The 20,764-nt window shown below is 37.8% G+C and overlaps 3 protein-coding genes across 3 annotated transcripts; 1 reads left to right on the forward strand and 2 right to left on the reverse strand.

Moving 5' to 3' along the window:
- Window positions 1–479: 479 nt before the first annotated feature.
- On the reverse strand, window positions 480–1,026 carry LOC107480093 (defensin Ec-AMP-D2). The gene is made up of 2 exons (XM_016100210.3): window positions 865–1,026; window positions 480–790 (listed from the first exon to the last, which is right to left on the reverse strand). Exons 1-2 carry the CDS (start codon window positions 917–919, stop codon window positions 621–623), a joined length of 225 nt encoding a protein of 74 aa, XP_015955696.1. The 5' UTR covers window positions 920–1,026; the 3' UTR covers window positions 480–620.
- Window positions 1,027–4,164: 3,138 nt separating this feature from the next.
- Window positions 4,165–7,689, reverse strand: LOC107480148 (patellin-3). The gene is made up of 4 exons (XM_016100288.3): window positions 6,395–7,689; window positions 6,195–6,319; window positions 5,944–6,079; window positions 4,165–4,576 (listed from the first exon to the last, which is right to left on the reverse strand). Exons 1-4 carry the CDS (start codon window positions 7,472–7,474, stop codon window positions 4,319–4,321), a joined length of 1,599 nt encoding a protein of 532 aa, XP_015955774.1. The 5' UTR covers window positions 7,475–7,689; the 3' UTR covers window positions 4,165–4,318.
- Window positions 7,690–8,924: 1,235 nt separating this feature from the next.
- LOC107480094 (uncharacterized protein C6G9.01c) lies at window positions 8,925–10,104 on the forward strand. The gene is made up of 2 exons (XM_016100211.3): window positions 8,925–9,155; window positions 9,435–10,104. Exon 2 carries the CDS (start codon window positions 9,470–9,472, stop codon window positions 9,854–9,856), a length of 387 nt encoding a protein of 128 aa, XP_015955697.1. The 5' UTR covers window positions 8,925–9,155; window positions 9,435–9,469; the 3' UTR covers window positions 9,857–10,104.
- Window positions 10,105–20,764: the final 10,660 nt, after the last annotated feature.

Below are 20,764 nucleotides of genomic sequence, written 5' to 3' on the forward strand. Positions count from 1 at the left end.
ATATTTAACCATTTCATCATTTTTATATGTAAAGATAATAATTAAAAATGAGCAATGGTAGGGTCAGCGCCAGTAATTTATGTGATTGTTAGTCATCAACTAGTCATCAATGATAATTTGATGGTGTGAGATTGGTGTAGCCATCAACTAGTCATCAATGATAATTTGATGGTATGAAATTGGTGTGAGATTTCATCCAATGGCTCATCTTCCTCTGCTGGTTACATGCTGGCCAAAATCCAATAAAACTGGTGGCTCCTAGACTTTTTCATTAAAAATTATTAGATAATTTAACCAAAATTAAATCATATAAAATAAAACTGGTGGCTCCTAGACTTTTTCATTAAAAATTATTAGATAATTTAACCAAAATTAAATCATATAAAATAAAATTTCTTACCGCTTCGAGTAAAATTTCAACCAATTTACTAGATTCTGTTAATTAAGACACTAATTTATCCTTACTTAAAAGAGATTAATTTTCGAAACTATTGCCACTTGTTATTACATTATTTGAGATTCTAACACATAGTCACCATAGTCATGGTAGAATTTATTTGCAGAGGAACGGAGAAAGTAGCAAAGCAGAAAACAGAAGTGGACAGGAGTGTGTTTTCGGATCAACAATTTCTAGTGCAAAAGCAGCGTTGACGGAAGCCACGGCATTCGCCACCTGTGAAGCCCTCACCATGGCAAACGGATGCGCAGTTTGTGTCGCTAAAGCATTTCCCTTTAAAATGATGGCTCTGTGAATCACACTTTCTTCCCTCGCTTTGCACCACCATCTCCTCTGCATTTATACTTAATTAATACATGCATATGAAATGAAATTATATATGAAAACTAGAGGTAGAGACATATTACGAGAAGCGATGAGAAGAACCAAACAAAGGATAAGCCCAAATCGTGCCCTCTCCATCCCCTGATTCAGCTGCTGCTAGTTAATTGATTTCAAGAGCTGGAGTGCTCCTCTATTTATAGGGGTTTGGAAAATTAAAAGGAATTAGTGTTGCTGGTGGATCACGGGATTGTCCAGATGTAGCAACAATGGGTTCTCAATTATTTTGTCCTGTGGTGGCTATAGGACACGTACGTACGCACCGTGATATTCATTGCAAATTAATTTGTTAATTTTAATTTATGTAGTAGTATTAGATGGTAATTAAACGCGTAGCTGTGGCACGCACGGCACCAACAACCAGGGCCAGGGATATAAATTTTATTGAAAAGCGCGCCAGAAGCAGCGGTGATGAAACTGAAACCTGTGTGTTGGATCATTGTGCATTTGTCATGAATTGGCGACCACACTACACTTGTCTTCACTGGACCGTATGCAAATGCAATACATGCATGCTATCTGTTTCACGTGCAACTGCAATGGTGCACAGAGACTTAGAGTGCTCTTGTGACTCTCCAAAAATGTATTGGAAATTTTGGATCTCTCTTGAAAATAATCTTTAACAAATATTATTACAACATTTATTCATTAACAAAACCAAAACAAATAGATAAATTTCCTAAATTTTATGATATGGAAATGGAAAAGGGATCTCACTAGCAGTAGCAACTACTACGAATTTGGGGCTTTGAAACATAAGAATATGACTGAGCCCCTTCTACAAAGGCCAAAGTTGTTGTAGACGCCGGAGTTAAATATTTCCTACCCAAACCTAAGGGTAAATTCTATACTTTCGTGTTGGTCTCGGAAGCCCAGCTGTGTTTTATTTATCTTCGCCCAACTCACCCTTTTTTTCCCCGTCAGTAACCCCAACTAAGTCTTTTAAGTTACAAGGTTTTAACTTCTGGCCCATTATTATAGACGGCCCAGAATTTTGTCCTTATATAAATGTATTTTTCATGACCAAATAAAAGTTGTATTTTTTCTATAAAAAAGGTGGTATTTTACTATTTTTAATTGTTTTAGTTTTAGGAGCATAGAAGAGTTTATATTGATCATAAAAAAAAAAAGAGTTTATATTGGCAGTAGCAAAGGCAATTAGTGAAATGGAAGTGTTTGTCACTGAATGGGACTCTCATTTAGGAGTAGATTCTCTCTAGTAAAAAAAAAATTGGATGGTGTCAAATATTTAATCTCACTTTTCATTATTTTTTCTCTCTTCTATTTATTTTTTATTCCACTTATAAAATTAAAAATAAAAAATCATAATTTATTTTTTTAAGTATTAAAAAAATTAAAGAGGATCCATTTTCCCCTCGCCCTCTTTCTTTTCTGTTCCTAGTTCCAACATTCAGACCCTACTCACTCTCCTCTTTACCCTTTAACAATGAAGTAATTAACATAAACTTGCCTTTGGGCTTTAGCCTTCTTTAGCCCTTTAACTTTTACACTTTCCCTCATCACAGAAATCATTTTTTGTCATTTCATTCGCACTTTTTAACAGCAAAATTAGACAAGTCGTAGATTTATATATGTAGGTTTACCTAAAGGACATAGTAAGATTAAAATTATTACTAGTAGAAATTATTAAATTTTTTATTTCAATAAATATATTAAAATCTTAAATTTTGAATACTTTTATACAAAACTTAATTAATAATTTTAATATATAATAAAAAATTAATTTTTGTGAGATCATCATAAAAAACTCTCAACCATAAAAGAAATTTTAAGGGGAAATCAGTTGAGAGAATATAAAATTAAAAGATATCAAACTAATTTCAAATCTTAAAACATCAACTTAATGGATATCTTAATTTATAAACTCTTCATTTTTTCTTATTTTTATTGATATGAGATTCATTTTTTATACTCTCCTCGCACTCGCAAGTTTAATGGTTTTATATATACATTGGACCGGTTTATCATCATTCCAGTAGTCCTTAGGCATAAAATTTAGATTGAAATAGTATTTTTGTTCAACTTGACCAAAAGAACTAAAAAAAAAAAAGAAAATTAAATTCGACACTTGCACATATATAAATAACAGAAGTAGTTGTCATCTCAAGAAAAATGATTGCTTCGTTTATTCCAGAAGATCTGATATATTATTTAACATAAGGTTTAAAGGAAGTTCATCTAATGTAATGTGTATAGTCATTATTCATTAATATAACCAAGGTTATTAGTTATTTTACAGGGTTGATGAATGATGAAAAAGTACCAATTGTTCTATGCCTTTCTTTACCTAGCAAAAGGAAACAAAAAACACTTATGTAACTTTGTTGCCTCGTTGGTCTGAATGATGGTGGTGCCCTCGTCCAGCACTTCATGCCTTAAAAGTATCAAAAGGTTACACACAGGTACCTATATAGATATAAAAGCATTTCTATTCAAATCCGATTAAAAAACAAAAAGGAAGGTAGATATGTTATAGACTTAGTGTACTAATCAGTGGGTTTTATGATGAAATTCGGTGCAAAAAAATAAAGAAAAAAAAGAGAGAAAGAGGGGGAGGAGGTTGTTAAAGTGAGCAATGTACTGCTGGGACACTAAAATTGAATATTTTAGGGTCCCTTAAATAATACCCTCGCATTCATCAATTTAGTAGAACACATTGTGCTAAGACAACACTCAACAGGTATTAGGTATATACATGGAACTCAAAGATTCTAGGGTTATTAAAGCTTAGATAAGCCTTAAGGACTATGAAAAGAAAGGAGTATACAGCATGTACATGATAGCCACAGTATGCATAACCATAATTATTATTTAATAAAACAGATTATATTACAACAATATGTGGTTGTCAAGCTAATGGGTACAGAGTGTTAGTAACTTCGTATTATAAGGTTTAAGGGTAACTGGTGTAGAGTCCAAACTCCAAACTGCAATATAATGTGACATTTTAGAAGGGGTATTGGGCCATGATAGTAATAATAGATAGATGTTCACATCAACTTTTTCATCCCTGTTTGCAAGTGGGAACATCGATCATGACTCCTCTCAAGCACATTTCATGCTTGATTACAATCCCAGCGACATACAAATAGATATAGGCCCCACCTATATATATATTTACATGATTTGGATAACATCACATACGTATACATTACAAATAGAGCCATATTCCATCCCTAATATGAATAAGAAATTAAAGGACACACTCTTATATAACTCCAAGACCAATTATGCACCTTGATACTTATCTTCAATAATGACAAACAGCTACAAATAATAATAATAATAATAATAAATAGTAATAATGAAACAGAAAAACCACAGAAAGGGCATTATATATAGAAGATATATATGTATTTTTATATATAATTGATTGAACACATAATAATAACAAAAACAAAATATATATAAGGAAAAATAACAAAAAGAGCATGCATTCAATTCAGGCACTGCTGCTCTTCAATCAGAAGGGGAAGTCTTGGTCTTCAAGCGATAGAGGAGCTTCTTCTTCTTAGAGGTTGGATTATCAATGGTGAGGACAACATTTCCAGCCTCACCAACCTTGAAACTGTTGCAAAGCACTGGTTCTTCTGATGAAGAAACCTTTCTAGCCTTCTGAATAATCACTGTGTAGCTACCTTCCGAGCTTGGAACAAATTCAGCACCATAGCTTACTTCCCACCCTATAACTCTCAGCTCCCAAGAAAGCAAACATTTCTGCATGTTCCCAAAACAAAATTATAACTTTGGATTGATAAAAAAATAAGACTATAATAATACTATAACAGTTCTATGCAGTGAATGATTCATTTAACCACTGCACGAGGTTTTCTTTTGTAAAGTGATTTATCCTTTACACTGTATCTGGCTTCTAATAGTCTAATATTTTTTTAGATATATAAAAAAGAGGTGTAGGGTTTAGGCTAATTTTTTTTTTATATGAAAAAAATGGTGTGTAATTCATCATTGCTGTACTTTTCTTGAATATGATCATTGGTGTGCTTTTCTTGAATATGGATTAATTTTTTTTTTTAAATTTTGAGTAACAAATTTGGTGTGTTTTTCTTAAATATAGATTATTTTTTTTAATTTTGAGTAACAAATCGAATCCTCATATTTGGAAGAGTAGAAAAATCTGAGGGTTATCAGATTTGTATTTTTTTTAAAAAAAATTTTAAACCACAAATCTGACACTCAAATTTGTGGTTATCAACAAAAAAAAAAATAAAACACCACAAATCTGACCCTTAAATTTGTGGTATCCATATTAAAAAAAAATACACAAAATTTTCACCTTATTTAAAACCATCACCTTCTATCCTATATTAAAAATACAAAACGGTAGGGTTTAAGTATGCAGCCCCATAAATGGATCAGCATCAATGTCAACATCACTATCATCATTAGGTAGAAAGAGATCATATTATAATAGCTTGTGTTGAAAACCCTTTTTTGCTTGCAAAGATTTATTTTCTTACTCTTGAACATAACGCCTTTTTATTTTTCAGTAACTATTTTTTTCATGTTTCATTTCATAAATCCTTGTCAAACGCCGGATATGCAACATAAGTACCTGACAAATTCATACAAAATATACAATCGGGCTAATCAAGCACCAAAGTGGTCCACACGCATGTTTTATAGGTTAACTAAACGGTGGAAAAATACAACATAACTTGGACAAATGGAATATTTTGGCTCTTAGCGATATTAAGAAATAAATCAAATCAAAATTCAACAATTAATCCTGCCTCCTAGCTCTACCACAAAGGAAGTTAGAGTTAGACCTTTTCTTTTCTATGCTTGTTTTATTTATTTATTTTGCCCATTGGAATATGCATATGTTGTTTGTTTCTAGGTCTAAGTATTACTCCAATATTATATACGGCTCTTCCGTATACATACTCTGACATTAATATACGGAATTATAAAATGTTTGAAAAAACGTTTTCCAACAATGAAGTAGATAGTGTTCAACGGTTGAAGACAGAGGAATCCAATGCAATATTCCACGTTCCAATGTTTGGTTCTTTGGATTCTCGAAACCAAACGAATCCCGAAAATTACGAAGGAAAAAAACTCACCTCAGTAACAGGAAATTCCACCGTATGTTTCGTTGCTGGCTTCACTGTGATTTCCGTAACAGCATCGGAGTTTCCGAACTCCCCTTCTTTGCTTAGTCCACCATACTTCACCGGAAGTTGCTCTGCACTTATGTATCTGAAATAACCAAAAAGAGGACAAAGAGGGCACTTTAAAAGCTATGCAGAATCCAAACAGAAAACTAAACGGAAAAGACAAGGAATAAGCAAAGTTTGAATCTTTTGGCCTTAACCTCAAAAGGGTGTCTGCTGATTTTGAAGGCCCTGCAAACACAAACTTGCTCTTGGTTCTCTGGGTAAGGAAAGGGCTTATCATTCTATTCACAGCAAGGTACCACCATGGCACATTGATGAACACCTGAACCAAAGGCAAAGAGGATCGTTTATATGACTAGTGATTTGCATGCAATTGAGAATAACAAAAAAGATGAACCTGTTTGGCCACAAATTCAGGGTAATTGTCCTGAAGTAGCTGAAGGGCTTCTTTGGTAGCTTGTCTAAGCTCCCACTTGGCAAGACCAGGCGAGTTCTTGAGATCATTGACCTGAACAATGGTGGAAATGGCGCCAGGATTGAAGTCCAGTTTCCTAATACTCTTCTCCAAGAACTGAATCCTCCATCTCAGGAACCTCTGCCTCTTCTCCTCATCAGAGAATGTCTTCTTATACAGCTCCTTGTTCTCGAACTCGCCGAATATGTTGTAACAAACAGGGTGTCCTTCTTTGTCGAATCCATGCATGAACACCACCTTCTCCAGTTCATCACAATCTAAATTCTCCTCCATTAGCTCATCGATTCCGAACTCTTTCCTCCACCGGATTGTATTCTTCATCATGGCGAAAGCGTCTTTCACTTTGAAGTCTCTGGCGCGCAGGAACTTCAAGAGGATGACGTCGCTTCTTTCGTCTGCAAGAAGTGGTATCCCCCAAATGGATACCTCTTCCGGTGGCAATGGCACGTCCTCCTTGGCTTCTTGGCAAACTTTCTGTGCCGGTGGATGTGGACTTTCTGTTGTTGAAACAGAGACAGCAACAACGGTCTCTTCAATAGCCTCAACAGTTTTTGCACCATCATCATCAATGGATGGAGCAGCCACCACCTTTTCTTCAACCTCAACCACTGCGGTTTCTTTCACTTCTTCTCCCACCTCGTCCTCGTTGTCTGTTTTCGTGGCAGGTTCAGAAGCTTTTTCTTCCTCTTTCGTTTCACTTTCTTTCTCAGCAGTTACAGCTTCTTCAGGCTTGTGTTGTTGCTTGGGTTGGTTAGGGACAGAGAATTGGTGGTTATTAAGAGCTTCCTGAACGAGGCTCTTGAGTTCTTGTAGCGCCTTGTTGTGGGTCTCAGGGAGATCAGAAAGCTTGGTGCTTTCTTCCTTGAAGGTTCCGGATTCCGGAAGCTTGGAGAGGTGAGTGCCCAAAGTCACGGGCTGCTTCTTCTCTTCCTCGGCCTCAGGCGGCGGAACATGTGTAACCACCACCGCCTCTTGGTTCTTTGGAGCTTCCTCGGCCATCATCAATGAAGATGTTTAAGATGGTGAGTAATTTGATGGAAAGGGGTTAGAGAACGAGGGTTTATGTAGAGGAGAACGTGCCAGCTTGGAACATGATATGGGACCCACATTCACAAACGTGGGACCTCTTCTTCTTCGCAGCACACCCCACGTTCTATATTTCTCTTTCTAATGCAATGTTCTTATCTCATAAATCAACGGCGCCATTGCCGCTTACCCACTTCTCATCATGCTTTTTCTTCTAACTTATTTCTTAAAACAAATATTCCGATTATTTTATAAAGTCATGAAATGAAATAACAAATCTGTATCTGTATCTGTATCACCACTTTATAAAATATATTCAAACTCAAGTTACATACAACATCATTTCTGCTCATCAAATTATTATCCAATAGGATGGACCTACATACCGTTGTTCACACCCACACCACTCTCATCTCAAATTGATTTCCATTTTCCAACCCGACACTCATGTTCGTGTATCAATTTTAATTCCATATAATATATAATATATAGCATTTATTTGGAAAACGGTCCTGTAATGATAACTATACCGGCCCATAATAATAAGAGCAATGCTAGGGGGCCAGCAATTTTTGTGATTGTTAGCCATCAACTAGCCATCAATAATAATTTGATGGTGTGAGATTGATGTAAGATTTCATCAAATGGCTCACATTTCTCTGCTGGTTACATGCTGGCCAAAATTCAATAAAACTGCTGGCCCCTAGAGTTTTCCTAATAATAATGAATTGAAGAAGTACCTTCCATTGCATCCAGGCCGTTAAAGTGTTTTCGATGTGGCCCACATTAGCACAGCATGCATTTTCATTGCATTGGATCTCTTTTTCCTTTTCTTTTTTGGGATGACATAAATTTAAATTACTTTTGAATTAAAAAATGACCTGTTAGTAAGAATAATAATAATAACAACATAATTGTTCTTTTACTAAATGACCCTAAAAAGGTAAATTTTGCCCTCCCACACTTGGTTAGCCAAATAACTTGACTTTCTTGTTTATATATGCGACGAGTAAAAAATGTATTTGGGAACCTTCCAACTCTAAAACAAACAAACAGGTTCTTACAGGACAATGTGAAATTATGGAGTAATTATTAGTTTATTATCTCTAGATAGCAAGAAACAAGAATACATGGATGTTCTTAAATTTTTGGTCTTGGTTAATGAGAAACAAACAAACAAGAGGACAAGAAAACCAAAGAACAAAACACAGGTATACTACATATGGCAAAATGGACCACACACCACGCACATTCACATTCTTCTTCAAAAGATTCAATGGTCGGCCCAATAACAGACCAACACATGCTGCTCCTTTGCCTATTAATAGTTCAATGAAGCCCAATGCAATGGATCATCGGCGAACTTCTTTTCTGTAAGGCCCATATCTTAAGGCCCAAAAAGATGACAAAAGAAAAAGATTGCAAAACCCTAACTCCCCCCGGGTTCCCGCTTCCTTCAGCCTTCAGCAGTTCGTTCGGCCTCCTCGAGTTCCCCTGTCGTCGCCGCTGCCAGCTTCCTCGATTACCTCGTCGCCACTGATCTAAAACACTGATCCCCGTCTGCCCCTTCCGGCATTCTGTTTCTCGCGACTGACTGCACCTGCCTCGTCGCCGACAGCTTCTGCCACGCAGCCGACTACTTCTCCTCCATCTGCAGGTTTTTTTTCTTTTTTTTTTTTTCTGTTTGATTCTTTGATTTGAAATTAATCTTTGTGTTTTTTAAATTTTTGTTTGTTTGTTAATCTTCTGAATTTGTATCTCTGTTTGTTTGAAATTGTTCCATTACCGCTCACCGTTGTTGACGTATTTTTTTAATTCGGGATTTGTTTTTCCTTATTTTGAATCTAGTCGTATAAATGCAGTCTCTCTTCTTTATTATCGAATTTGCATTTGGTGTTTGATGAAACCCTAAACAAAATACATGTTTTGTCACTAGGTTCTGACAAATATTGTAACACTGTTTTCACTCCAATGACGAAGAAGAAGAAGAACGGTTGTAAAGTGACCTGTAATCAGGAGCTGAAAGAGGATGATAATGTTGTGCACGAGCAAGAAGAAGAGGAGAAGCCATCTCAGAAGAAGGCAGGTAGTGAAATTGATGAAATATTCGCTGGGAAAAAGAGAAAGAAATCTGATGATGAGAAAACAAATAATAACAAGAAGAAGATGAAGAAAAAGAAGAAGAAGACCAAAGAGCAAGATGATAATGATGATGGTGGCTTTCTAGACAAACCTTCCCGATCAAGAAAGAAAACCAGTGATGGGCTCACAATCTACACTGAAGATGAGTTGGGCCTCAATAAGGCAGATGCTGGAGGTACTCCGCTCTGTCCATTTGATTGTTCTTGCTGCTTTTGATGCTTTGCCGGAAACTTTGCTTTGTGATTTTGACCCTTTCTACTTGGATGCATTGCCTTTTTTCTTTCTTATTATACTTTTAGTAGGATCAAAATAGGGTTCAGGTTACCTTGTGTTGGGATCAGTTGGAATTTTGGAGCAGAGTTACAATAGCTCTCGTTGTTGTCCTTCCTCTGTAATGTAATTGTGTATGCAATTATGCATAGGTATTAGTAATTTATTAATGAAATAGTGGAAAATCTTTTGAAGTCCTTAATCTCATTACATTCAACTCTTTTCTTTTTCTTCCCCTTTTTATAGAATTTCTCATGTTCAATTTGGATGTTGTTCTTAGTTCTTACTGCTTAAGTAATACGCCAAAGCAATATCTGTTATGTACTTACTATAGTTTCTATAGGCATTGGTTTTAGAATCTGTTTCTGAATCTTTATAGAATGATGATTCCCAGAAAGAACATTCATTTTGTTTGGTGGTATTAGTTTTTGTCCAAGTAACTATATTTGCTATGCCTTCTTTGATGGAACTATAAAAATATAGGAGGCAACGTTGCAACTTGCAAGCACCTAGAGTTTGCAAGGTTGCAAGCACCTAAAATATGCATATTTAAGGTAAAAGTCTGTAGTTATGATCTACAAGACTATAGGCACTTGCTTGTGTTAAAACAAAAATTATGTGGCAGTAGTTTGAGTCCAACGTATTTGTAGTTATTTGACATGAGATATTATGTTAACTCCACAATTCATTTGCCATCAAATGAAGTTCTAATAACACCCGCACCCATTCAAATATATTAAGTCAAATTATTATTATCAATAGCACAATTCCATAACATCAGACCTTTCAATCTTGTGAAAGCAGTATACATATACATTATGCATTAGGATTCCGAAGTGACATAGCCCTTCCATTTTTCTGTTTATTTTTTTTATTTTCCGAATTGAGCATTGAGCAACACATTTCTTTTTTTCTTTGGGCTGTCCAAACAATACCTTACATTATTAGCGAAGGAATAATCAAATATTATCACAGACCTTGTCACTTGAGTGATACTGAAACACGTAGGAGAGAGAACTGATACCAACGTGCTTGGCTCTTTTTTTTTCCCTTATAATATTAAATTTATTATGCTTATAAATTATTCCTCTTTGTTTATTGAAGAAATCTATACGATTATAAAGTTACAATTAACATGAATAGTTCCTTTTGTCAATTACAATCAATGGTGACAATGACCAATGGGAACGAAACAACATGAAGGAATATTCGGTCAATGTCTCAACAATGAGACAGAGGCTTGGGCTGCACTCTGTTGAAGACCATTGATAGAAGAGTTATTACATGACATCTAAAAGCAGCAATGTGGTTCAATTTTTCGTATACATTTCCCCCATTCTAACATCTTTTTCCCTTACTTTATATCTACCTTTGTCTGATTAGAGAACCTCTTGTAATAGATTCATATTACAGGCCTTTAAAAGGAGTAAAGAAAATAAAAGGAGTGTATAGTAGTATAGTACTAGTTGTTAGAAGGAAAATATAATAATCTTTACTCTATAAGGTACATTTACGGTAATACCCAATAGTAGGTTGGCATCTATTTGTTTCAGCGTTGTGAATGTAATGAATGAATGAATGAATCAATGTGATGACAATGATGGGTATATGTAACTAACAGTGTTGTTCAATCTTTCCTAGCCATGATGCACTTTAACTAATCATCCTTCATTTCGTTTTCCTTTTCTTTATCTACTCTGACAACGATGTAATGGTTAAAATAGCATTCACTCTTGTGCAGCTAATACAAACAGCATGCGAAACTTACGCACTGCCAGGTGCCAACAATAGATATCAATATCATCATCGTTATTATTAGGATAAATCAATAAATAAATAAATAAAGGAGATTAACTACATTTAGATTCTGTATTAAATCTATATAAATCGTTACATAGTGTAAGGTTTTAAGAATCTACAAATAAACCGCTCAGGCATGTCGTGATTTATGTTGAAACGAAAAAGCAACAGAAATGCTACAAGCGGTAGCGATTTACGAAGGGAAACACAAATACATAAAATGCAAAATACAATAGCAAGTTACATGAATTTGGTAATCCTTGAGAGAGTGTAGTGATTTATGGTTGATAACTGATTTATAAATACTGACTGAACGTGATTTTGATGTAGAGTTGTTAAATACAATGTCTAGTAAAGATCATTTTTTAATTTTTGTACACTACAAAGGGAAGATTTAGAAAGCAAAGATAGAGTATAAAGTTTATTTTCAAAATTTTTTTGAGTGTTTTTATCCATTCATCAAATATTTTTGTGGATGTTCAAACTAATATATTACAAAAATTTGAGGTGTATAGAACTAAGCGGGTGGAGAAATTATTCTATAATATCTAGATTGTCATGGTGTCATCTAGTGTGAAGCCATGAGTTCTATGTAGGGATCGCAAAAAAAAATCTGCACTCGCAATGAGGAGACTAACGGGGACCCGCGAAATTCCAACAGGGACAGGGACTCGCCTCCGCAAATAAATAGAAATGGGAGGCGGGGATTGAGGTACTTGTCCCACGGAGAGCCGCAAAATCTCCGCGAAAAGAAATTTACTTAAATATCCTTATATTTATAAGTTGTGTAAGTAACTCTAATTCATGTTATTTTAATTTATATGTTAGAAATCTTATGTATATGTAATTATGTTAAATTTGTATTTGAATTGTGTTTGATTTGATATATTTGGTTGAATTGTATAAGATTTTATTATTGTTTTGTTTTGTTTTTTTAATTTAAAACTTAATATCCATAGATACATGCGAGTATCTGCTTCCCCCGAAAAGAAATAAATTACGAGGGCCCGTGACGAAAATGAGGAGGGGATGGGGTGCATTTTACTAAAATAGGGATGCGGTGGGGGGAGGGGGAGGGCAAATCCCTGTCCCCATGGAGATCATTGTCATCCCTAGCTGTATGCGAAGCTGAAGGATGTTATTGTCAGTTCTAAAGGATCAGTTTGCTTGGGGAAGCTTCGAGTTCGATGCCTGTAGTTGCATCAGTGCCAGCGTTGGTGGCATCTCCATCTTTTGCGGTTGATTTAAACCGCAACAATGGGAATACATCTGTTATGGAAGATAATCATTTGTTTGGCAAGCTTGCGGTTGCAATGGCTGGTTTTTCTTATAATTTCTGATGGTGCACAGGATAGAGGATTAGATTGGGTTGAAAATGCAATACGAGAAGATGATTTAGATGAGGAGCCTGTAGAGATAGATGGAGACAGTGATGAGAATACAAGGAACAACCCATCTACACAATAGGATCTATCTAGTTCCATCATGTAGTAATACCCGCCACACTTTTTCACCTTAATCTTGGAGGTGATGTTGCAACTGAAACAACTGGACTTTGAGTATGCTTTTAGGGGGTTAAAGATTGCACAATATGAACACTCTAATAGAATTTCAATTGACTAATTATTCTAGAATAAAGAGGAAGTCATGCTTAGTGTGAAGAGTTATAGCATCTGTCATGAAGTTGAGTATAGAGTGTTGGAGTCAAACCACCTCAAGTACCATGGTACAATTGGTTGATTCGGATATTAGTTCAGCAAAGAAGGATAATTGGAAGGTCAAGAGGTGTAATGGCCTTCACACTTCTTTACCCACATCGATATTTGGTGATCACAGACAACTTGATTATCATGTGATATGTGCTTTCATCTTTTTGTTAGTTAGGGTTGATGTTACTGTTACAATAAAGATATTGCAACAAGCAATAGAGGCAAGTTATGGTTTTAGACCTAGTTACAGGAAGGTTTGGTTGGCAAAGAAAAATGTAGTAGCACGGATATTTGGAGATTGGGAAGAGTCTTACAGCAAGTGCCACGATAGATTCTTGATGTGAAGTCAATCATGACTAGAAGCATTGCATTGCTAATGACTTCTCCTGTCAGAGTTGGAATTTTGACCGATGATTCTGTGGTGTATTTCCAACATTTATCTTGGACATTTTCTCTGTGTATTGAGGCTTTCTAGCATTGTAAACCGCTTGTTACCATTAATGGTAATCATTTATATGGCAAATATGGGGGTACGATGCTTTTGGAAATTGCGCATGATGGGAACTTGATAAACCCCTATTTTATGAGTCATCCTGTGCTTAAATTGAGTGTTTTTATCAAATCTTCACCCACTTATTCATGTAAACTGCATGGTTTTACTATTCCTTCCTCATTTTATGATTTATGTGAAAACATGTTTCCTATGCTTTAAAAATATTAAATTTAATTATCCTTTATTACCATTCGATGCTGTAATTTGTGTGTTCAGTATTTTCAGGTTTCATAGGGCATGAATGACTTAGAGGACAAAAAGGAGATATACAAAATTAGAAGGAAAGCACAAAAATAGAGTTTTGAAGAAAAAGTAGCGACGCAAACGCGTGGACGACGCGGATGCGTGCTTAGCGCAAAACACAAATGACGCGAACACATGGACGACGCAGACGCGTGCCTAGCACAGAACGCAATTGACGCGGACGCGCGAAAGAGCAAAACTCCAGATGACGCGAACGCGTGACCCACACGTACGCGTGACAGACGCCACATGCAGAAATTGCAGAAAACACTCCTAGCGATTTCTGAACCATCTTTTGGCCCAGATCCAAGTCCAGAAGCACAGATTAGAGGCTATAAAATGGGGAAGCCATCCATTCATCGGGAACAATTCATACAACTTTCAAATTCACAATTTTAGGATTAGATGTAGCTTTTAGAGAGAGAAGTTCTCGCCTCTCTCTTAGGATTAGGATTAGGATTTCTATTAGGTTTAGGATTTCATCTTCTTCAATCACATGTTCAATGTTCCTTTTACTTATTTTCTCAATTTGGTTTATGAACTCTTTATGTTTGGATTGATTTTCTTCTATTAATGCAATTTGAGGTATTTCAGATCTATGATTTTATTTAGCTTTTTACATTCTTAGCTTTGGTTGATTAATTGGAGACACTTGAGTTATCAAACTCAGTTGTTGATTGAAATTGGAATTACTAATTGATCTGGATCACTCAAAAGCTAGTCATTCCATAAGGATTGACTAGGGTTTGAGGATGAAGCTAATTAGTCCACTTGACCTTCCTTTGTTTAGTAAAGGCTGACCAAGTGGGGTTAAAACCCAATTCTCATCACACCTGATAAGGATAACTAGGATAGGACTTCTAATTTTCATACCTTGCCAAGAGTTTTCTCAACTATTGATTTATTAATTCCTGCAATTTATTTCTCTTGTTCAAACTTTTCAAAAACCCAAAAATACTGTTTTCCTCAACCAATAATAAAACACACCTCCCTGCAATTCCTTGAGAAGACGACCCGATGTTTGAATACTTCGGTTATTTATTTTTATTGGGTTTGCTTAAGTGACAAACAAAACTTTTGTACAAAAGGATTTTCTGTTGGTTTAGAAGCTATACTTACAACGCGATTATATTTTTAAATTTATTTACCGATAGAAAATCTAATCGTCAGAACTCAAACATCATCTAGTAGCATTTGCATTTGTTGAGGGAGAAAATGCGAAATCCTAATACATTTTTCTGTCCGATCTTTGCCAGCATGTATCTCCGCAGTAAGGCATTCTTGTTATATCTTATAGACACAACGGGATCAAGGATGTTTGGAGGCCCTTAATGGTGGTTGGCTCCTTCCAAGTGCTTATCATGCATTCTGTATTCGTCACTTTATTGGTGAAGTCAATATATAGAAGGCTTGCAAAGCCATTTGTTCTTCGAGGACAAGTGGCAAAGGCTTAACTGGGACTAGTCATCAGTTCTGTCAAGCTCTTATAAAGGCTATAGAGTGCAACTTAAGGGATTTGGGATGCTTTACAGTGACACTTTTTGATAGGCATCAGTCGAGTACATTCTGGCCGAGACGAGTCCCACGAGTAACTTCTCACTTGGCACATAAAGAGTATCATTGAGGGACCATACGTGCGACTGTGGCTATTTCCAATCCCTGAATTACCCATGTTGTCATGCCATCGCATGTTGTGCTCACTCGCGGCTCAACTGAGCGACCTATGTTCATGATGTATACTGCATGATGAAGGTGTTTAATGTGTACAAAATCGGTTTCACACTGCCTATTCCAGAAGGTTTTGGCTCCTATACAACAGTTCCACTGTCATTCCTAATCCCAACGTAAGACATGCAAGGGAAGGGTGTCTAAGAACCATCAGAAGTCGAAACAACATGGATGATATTGCAACCTGTCCCACGCAAGTCCCATTTGAATAAACCCTCGGCTTTTTCTCGTCCGAGGTATGTAGATATTTTGCCCACCGGTAATTCCATCATTGTTTCAACATATAGATACACTAGCACAATTATATAAATATCACCAATATAAAATCATTCAATTGTAGGATGCTAATGGAAAAGAAAATGTGTTATACTGCTTCAGTGTGGGAAGCTGCTAGAATATCTACAACTGTAGTAGCTACAACGGGTTGGCCAGGTTGGTCACATTTTTATTGGCTACCCAATATATGCATCTGTACAATCATCCAAAAGTGGTCGAACCCCAGCTATACTTACTCAGCTCCTCTAGTTTTGCTACAAACAGCAACCACCAAAGTTGAACTCGATTCTCATTATTGTCCCTGAAAAAATTAGTGGAGAGCACATTATAAGTAGGTCCGAGCATATTTATGCACTGTGTTCTCACTAGCATCGGTAGGGAGCACCCTAAACTTCTCATGAAACCACACGAAGTGGATTGTCATCTACTTAACCTTATTTACTGACAAAAACTCACCCGATAGCTTCTCAAACTATGCCTATGTTGGCTTCCTGTGAGGAATGAACTGTGAAAAATCTGTCAGTCACTTGCTAACTTCCTCGCCATCGATAGAAAACTCCAACTGATATGCTACATCCTCTAATGTGATAGTGCACTCTCCAAACAACATCGAGAATGTGTGTGTTTTAGGATGCCACATCTCAATGAATGCGCTAACCAAAAGCTCTTTCAGCCTGAGCCAATAGTTGTTTAGCCTAGTTAGGTGGTACAACCTAGCGGTCTCCAAGTATGGTATAATCGGGTCATATAGAGACATATTTTGTTGTCTTCTAAACTGTGAATACACCTAATAGCTACATCACAAAAGAAAAAGTTGATTGTAATAAAAATTTAACTAAAATTTTTATAGCAAAAAATCAATTAATTTGATTTTAATAAATTAAAGTTGCTTAATGTCATCTAACTTTAAATAAAATATCCAAATACATTATCAAATAACTCAATATATTACTTCAAATTGTATGAATCAAAATTAATAGACAATAAAACTAGCATTCAAAATCTACTTCTAATCAATAATAGTATTACTTTTTTAAATCTAACAAAGCTAAGCACAAATTTTTGCACTAATATAATCTCTGCAATGATATTTTTAGCAACCTAGGTAACATCGTTTAGTCGGTAGACACGATCTTCTTCTTCCATGGTTCCATCCGTGCGTGATCTCTACGTGCTTTGCTTTGAAAACTCTCCAATATGAATTTCAAAAATGACTCAAATAAATAATCTGTGGCTTGTATCATAGTTTTTATACTCATTACATGTAAACTGCAATGGCTCCTAATGGTTTATCACCTTCATAAACCTTGACGGTTGATAACGGTTTTTGTAGCTGGTTTTTCTCATAAACCATGACTCCTCATTGTGGATTTAGCCCATTGAATTTTGCACCTAAACCGCGACGGGGATTTTTTATTTAAATAAATAAAATAAAAGCTTTAATTACCGAAATAAATAAATTTAAAAATATTTACCGATTTGCGTTCCTCGGTCATATCTCGTTTACAGTGTAAACGAGATATGACATGTCAGTTGCGTCGTGGCTATCTCGTTTACAATGTAAACGAGATAGACCTTATCTCATTTACACTGTAAACGAGATAAGACCAAATGGCGCCTATAAGTATAAGTCATTTACAGCCTATTCCTGGACCCCACTCTGACCTAGCCAAACTTTTTCTCCCCTCTTTTAACCGTTTCCAACCATATTTGAGTCTGATTCTGTGATGGCACCCCAAGCGGGACATGATGAAGAAATCAACAGACTAAATGAGACCTTTCATTACGCCGGGACAGCCGACTTTGAGGTTAGTCACGTTATGTTCGGTTAATCTAAGTATGTGGACATTGTTAGGGTAGTCTCGTAGTGACAAGCACTGAGTAAAATGCTTTAGGGGTTGGATTGTGTGATGAATTTAGAACAATATTTGCTTGTGTAAGATTTGTTTGACTTAATTAGGATTTGCTTATCGACATAAGTAATTTAGCGACAGCTGTAGAGTAGACACATGGTAGTCTGTTCCTAAGTAGTAGTAGTACTTTGTTCTTAAGTAGAGTAGAAAATTGTATTATTACCTCTTTATAGGTTAAAAATTTATTTTTGCATTCCGCAGAGGCCTTGCCTTCTATTTTTCCGGTGAGTCAGCCAAACCCTTCCTCCACCGGACGCCATCGTCCCGTATCTGGCTGAGGCCAGATTCGGCGACACGATGTCATTCAGGGACTTCACATTTGACAATTCCTTGGTTTTGACACTCGTGGAGCGATGGCGTTCGGAGACGCATACGTTCCATCTCCCGAGGGGTGAGGTGACTATCACCCTGCAGGACGTGACGTACCACCTAGACCTACGTGCACACGAAAACCCCATTGGGGGTGCCTGCGTGACTTTAGTAGGTGGTACAACATGGAGACATGGGCCATAGTGGAGTAGCTCCTTGGTGCCAGGCCTCCGGTGGCGACACAGCAGGCGGCGCAGAGGAAGGAGCTGTTCACGATATTGATGGTTTGGTTGCGTGATCGTGTTCGCCAGATGCCTCCGACCGACGATCCTGAGACCCTCCAACAGTATGTCTGATGCTACATTATGTTACTGATCGAAGGGTATCCATTGACAGACAAGTCTAACAACCTGGTGCACGTACGGTGACTACCGCTTCTCCGAGACTTTGCGGAGTGCAAGGTGTTATCATGGGGCTCTGCTGTGCTCGCTTGGACTTACCAATCACTCTGTTTGGCGGCACAACGTGGCATCACGGGCATTGCCGATTGCACTCCGCTGCTGATGAGTTGGATTTACCAAAGATTTCCTCTGTGGTGTCCACCAAATAGAGGAGTCTACCAGTACCCACTAGCTACGAGGTAACCAAATATTACTTTTTCATTTCGCTTTAAACATTGTTGTTAATTCACATGGTTCGTTACTTAATGAATTATATATATCTTTGTTACTTTCAGGTTGGTTGGATTGCAGTAGCATTATAGGGATCAACACCAGGCCAGCGTGCTGTACTATATGGTTTCGATCGACCGGTTACGGTTCGATGAGGTTAGTCATGAAAATAAATATTTTGTTATTTCCTTCTACTTGCTGTGTTATAATACTTGTAATTTTGTTACACGTTTTTTTATTTAGTTTGCATGGAGGGTGTATGATGACCCTGCGTTTCAGGCCTTGTGCCCGCCTTAGTTCCGTGAGGAGGAGGAGTGGGGTACATGGTTTTCGGCCGTTCCGATAGTCTGCTTCAACATTGTCAGGTTTCCCCATGTCGATCGGGCGAAATAGTAGTTCAATGGGGAGCAGCCAGTGCCAGGGATTCCAGTGAATCTTGACAGGTATGAATGTGGTTAATTTCTTCAAAGTAATACGTTGCTTGTTGTTTGTTGTTCTGAAAGTGGTACTATTTTATTTACTTAATGTTTTTAACAATAGGTATCTGACCACCACTGGTCGTGGTGAGGATGTCTAGTGGCCGGAGCGACTCCAGCAGTGGTACGACGGTTGGAGGCAAAGGTTCAAGCCTGGTCGCAGGATTATCGTGCACTATACGTTCGATACTAGGCCAACCAGTGAGTACTATGATTGGGTGCGTGGGGCTTGCCGTGTGAGGCACCTATCTGGGCAGGAGGTTTTGGAGGACCCCAGACTGGTAGAGTTGTCCTCCGACGTCCAGCCCACAGCCAGTCAGTCGAGGGACGATTTTACCCTTCCGAGGGGCATGCCGGATCGGAGGAGACGTGTGTGGCAGGTCAGAGAGGACACTCGCTAACCTGCTAGGAGGGAGCGGGGCCAGAGAGAGCATCGGGCAGGTGAGCCCGTCAGGACGGAGAGGGCCAGGTCTCGACGGGCTAGGGGTGATGCAGAGTCGGAGGAGGAGGCGGAGTTCGACCGTCACGAGGATGAAGGAGACATACCAGTTCCCGGTGTCGCTTCACCTACAGCACCGACTCCTCCACCTCCTCCCCCTCCCTCGGGACACGGAGCGTGGCATTCATCCGGTTTCGGTGGGTAGCAATTTCGCCCTGCTTGGGATACATCACCACTAGGTTGGTATGAGGGAGGTCCATTCGGGACATAGCAGGAGGAGGACGTCCTCCTTGACAAGATTCTGATTGACGACGCTTTCCTAAACCTGGTGCAACCCCCCATCATGGATAGGTTAGCCGAGTCTTTTCGCACAGGCAGGGAGGTTGGCATCGCGGAGGACCATCGCCCATCAGTCCTTGCCCAGACTTCCAGCTGGATGCCACAGATATCACCGGCATCTGGCTCCTCATATGGGACGTGCCTTCGGCCAGGCAGCCAGTAGGCGACACTCCCATCCCACGACTATGGCATGTACCTGACCCAGTCCCAGCCTCAAGTGACCCCACCGGTAGCTCCACACCTGCAGACGCAGCATCAGTTACACGAGTTTGCCATAAGTCCATCGTCAGGAGGGAGGCAGCCGTATCATCCTCAGATGCAGCAGGATCCTCAACCGGCTCAACCTCAGGGACAGGTTTAGCCTCCCCCATGTGACATTGGGCACAGGCGCCACGACC

This window comes from Arachis duranensis, chromosome 3 (assembly GCF_000817695.3).
Source record: "Arachis duranensis cultivar V14167 chromosome 3, aradu.V14167.gnm2.J7QH, whole genome shotgun sequence".
NCBI classification, from domain to species: Eukaryota; Viridiplantae; Streptophyta; class Magnoliopsida; order Fabales; family Fabaceae; genus Arachis; species Arachis duranensis.

Bases quoted from the DNA above. Each gene is read 5' to 3' on its own strand.
- LOC107480093 (XM_016100210.3), bottom strand. From the start codon at position 919: ATGGAGAGGGCACGATTTGGGCTTATCCTTTGTTTGGTTCTTCTCATC. The intron at 791-864 runs GTAATATGTCTC...GTATAAATGCAG, and splicing joins GGTTCTTCTCATCGCTTCTC to AGGAGATGGTGGTGCAAAGC.
- LOC107480148 (XM_016100288.3), bottom strand. From the start codon at position 7,474: ATGATGGCCGAGGAAGCTCCAAAGAACCAAGAGGCGGTGGTGGTTACA. The intron at 6,080-6,194 runs GTTAAGGCCAAA...TGGTTATTTCAG, and splicing joins TCAGCAGACACCCTTTTGAG to ATACATAAGTGCAGAGCAAC. The intron at 4,577-5,943 runs GTGAGTTTTTTT...GGGAACATGCAG, and splicing joins TGGAATTTCCTGTTACTGAG to AAATGTTTGCTTTCTTGGGA.
- LOC107480094 (XM_016100211.3), top strand. From the start codon at position 9,470: ATGACGAAGAAGAAGAAGAACGGTTGTAAAGTGACCTGTAATCAGGAG.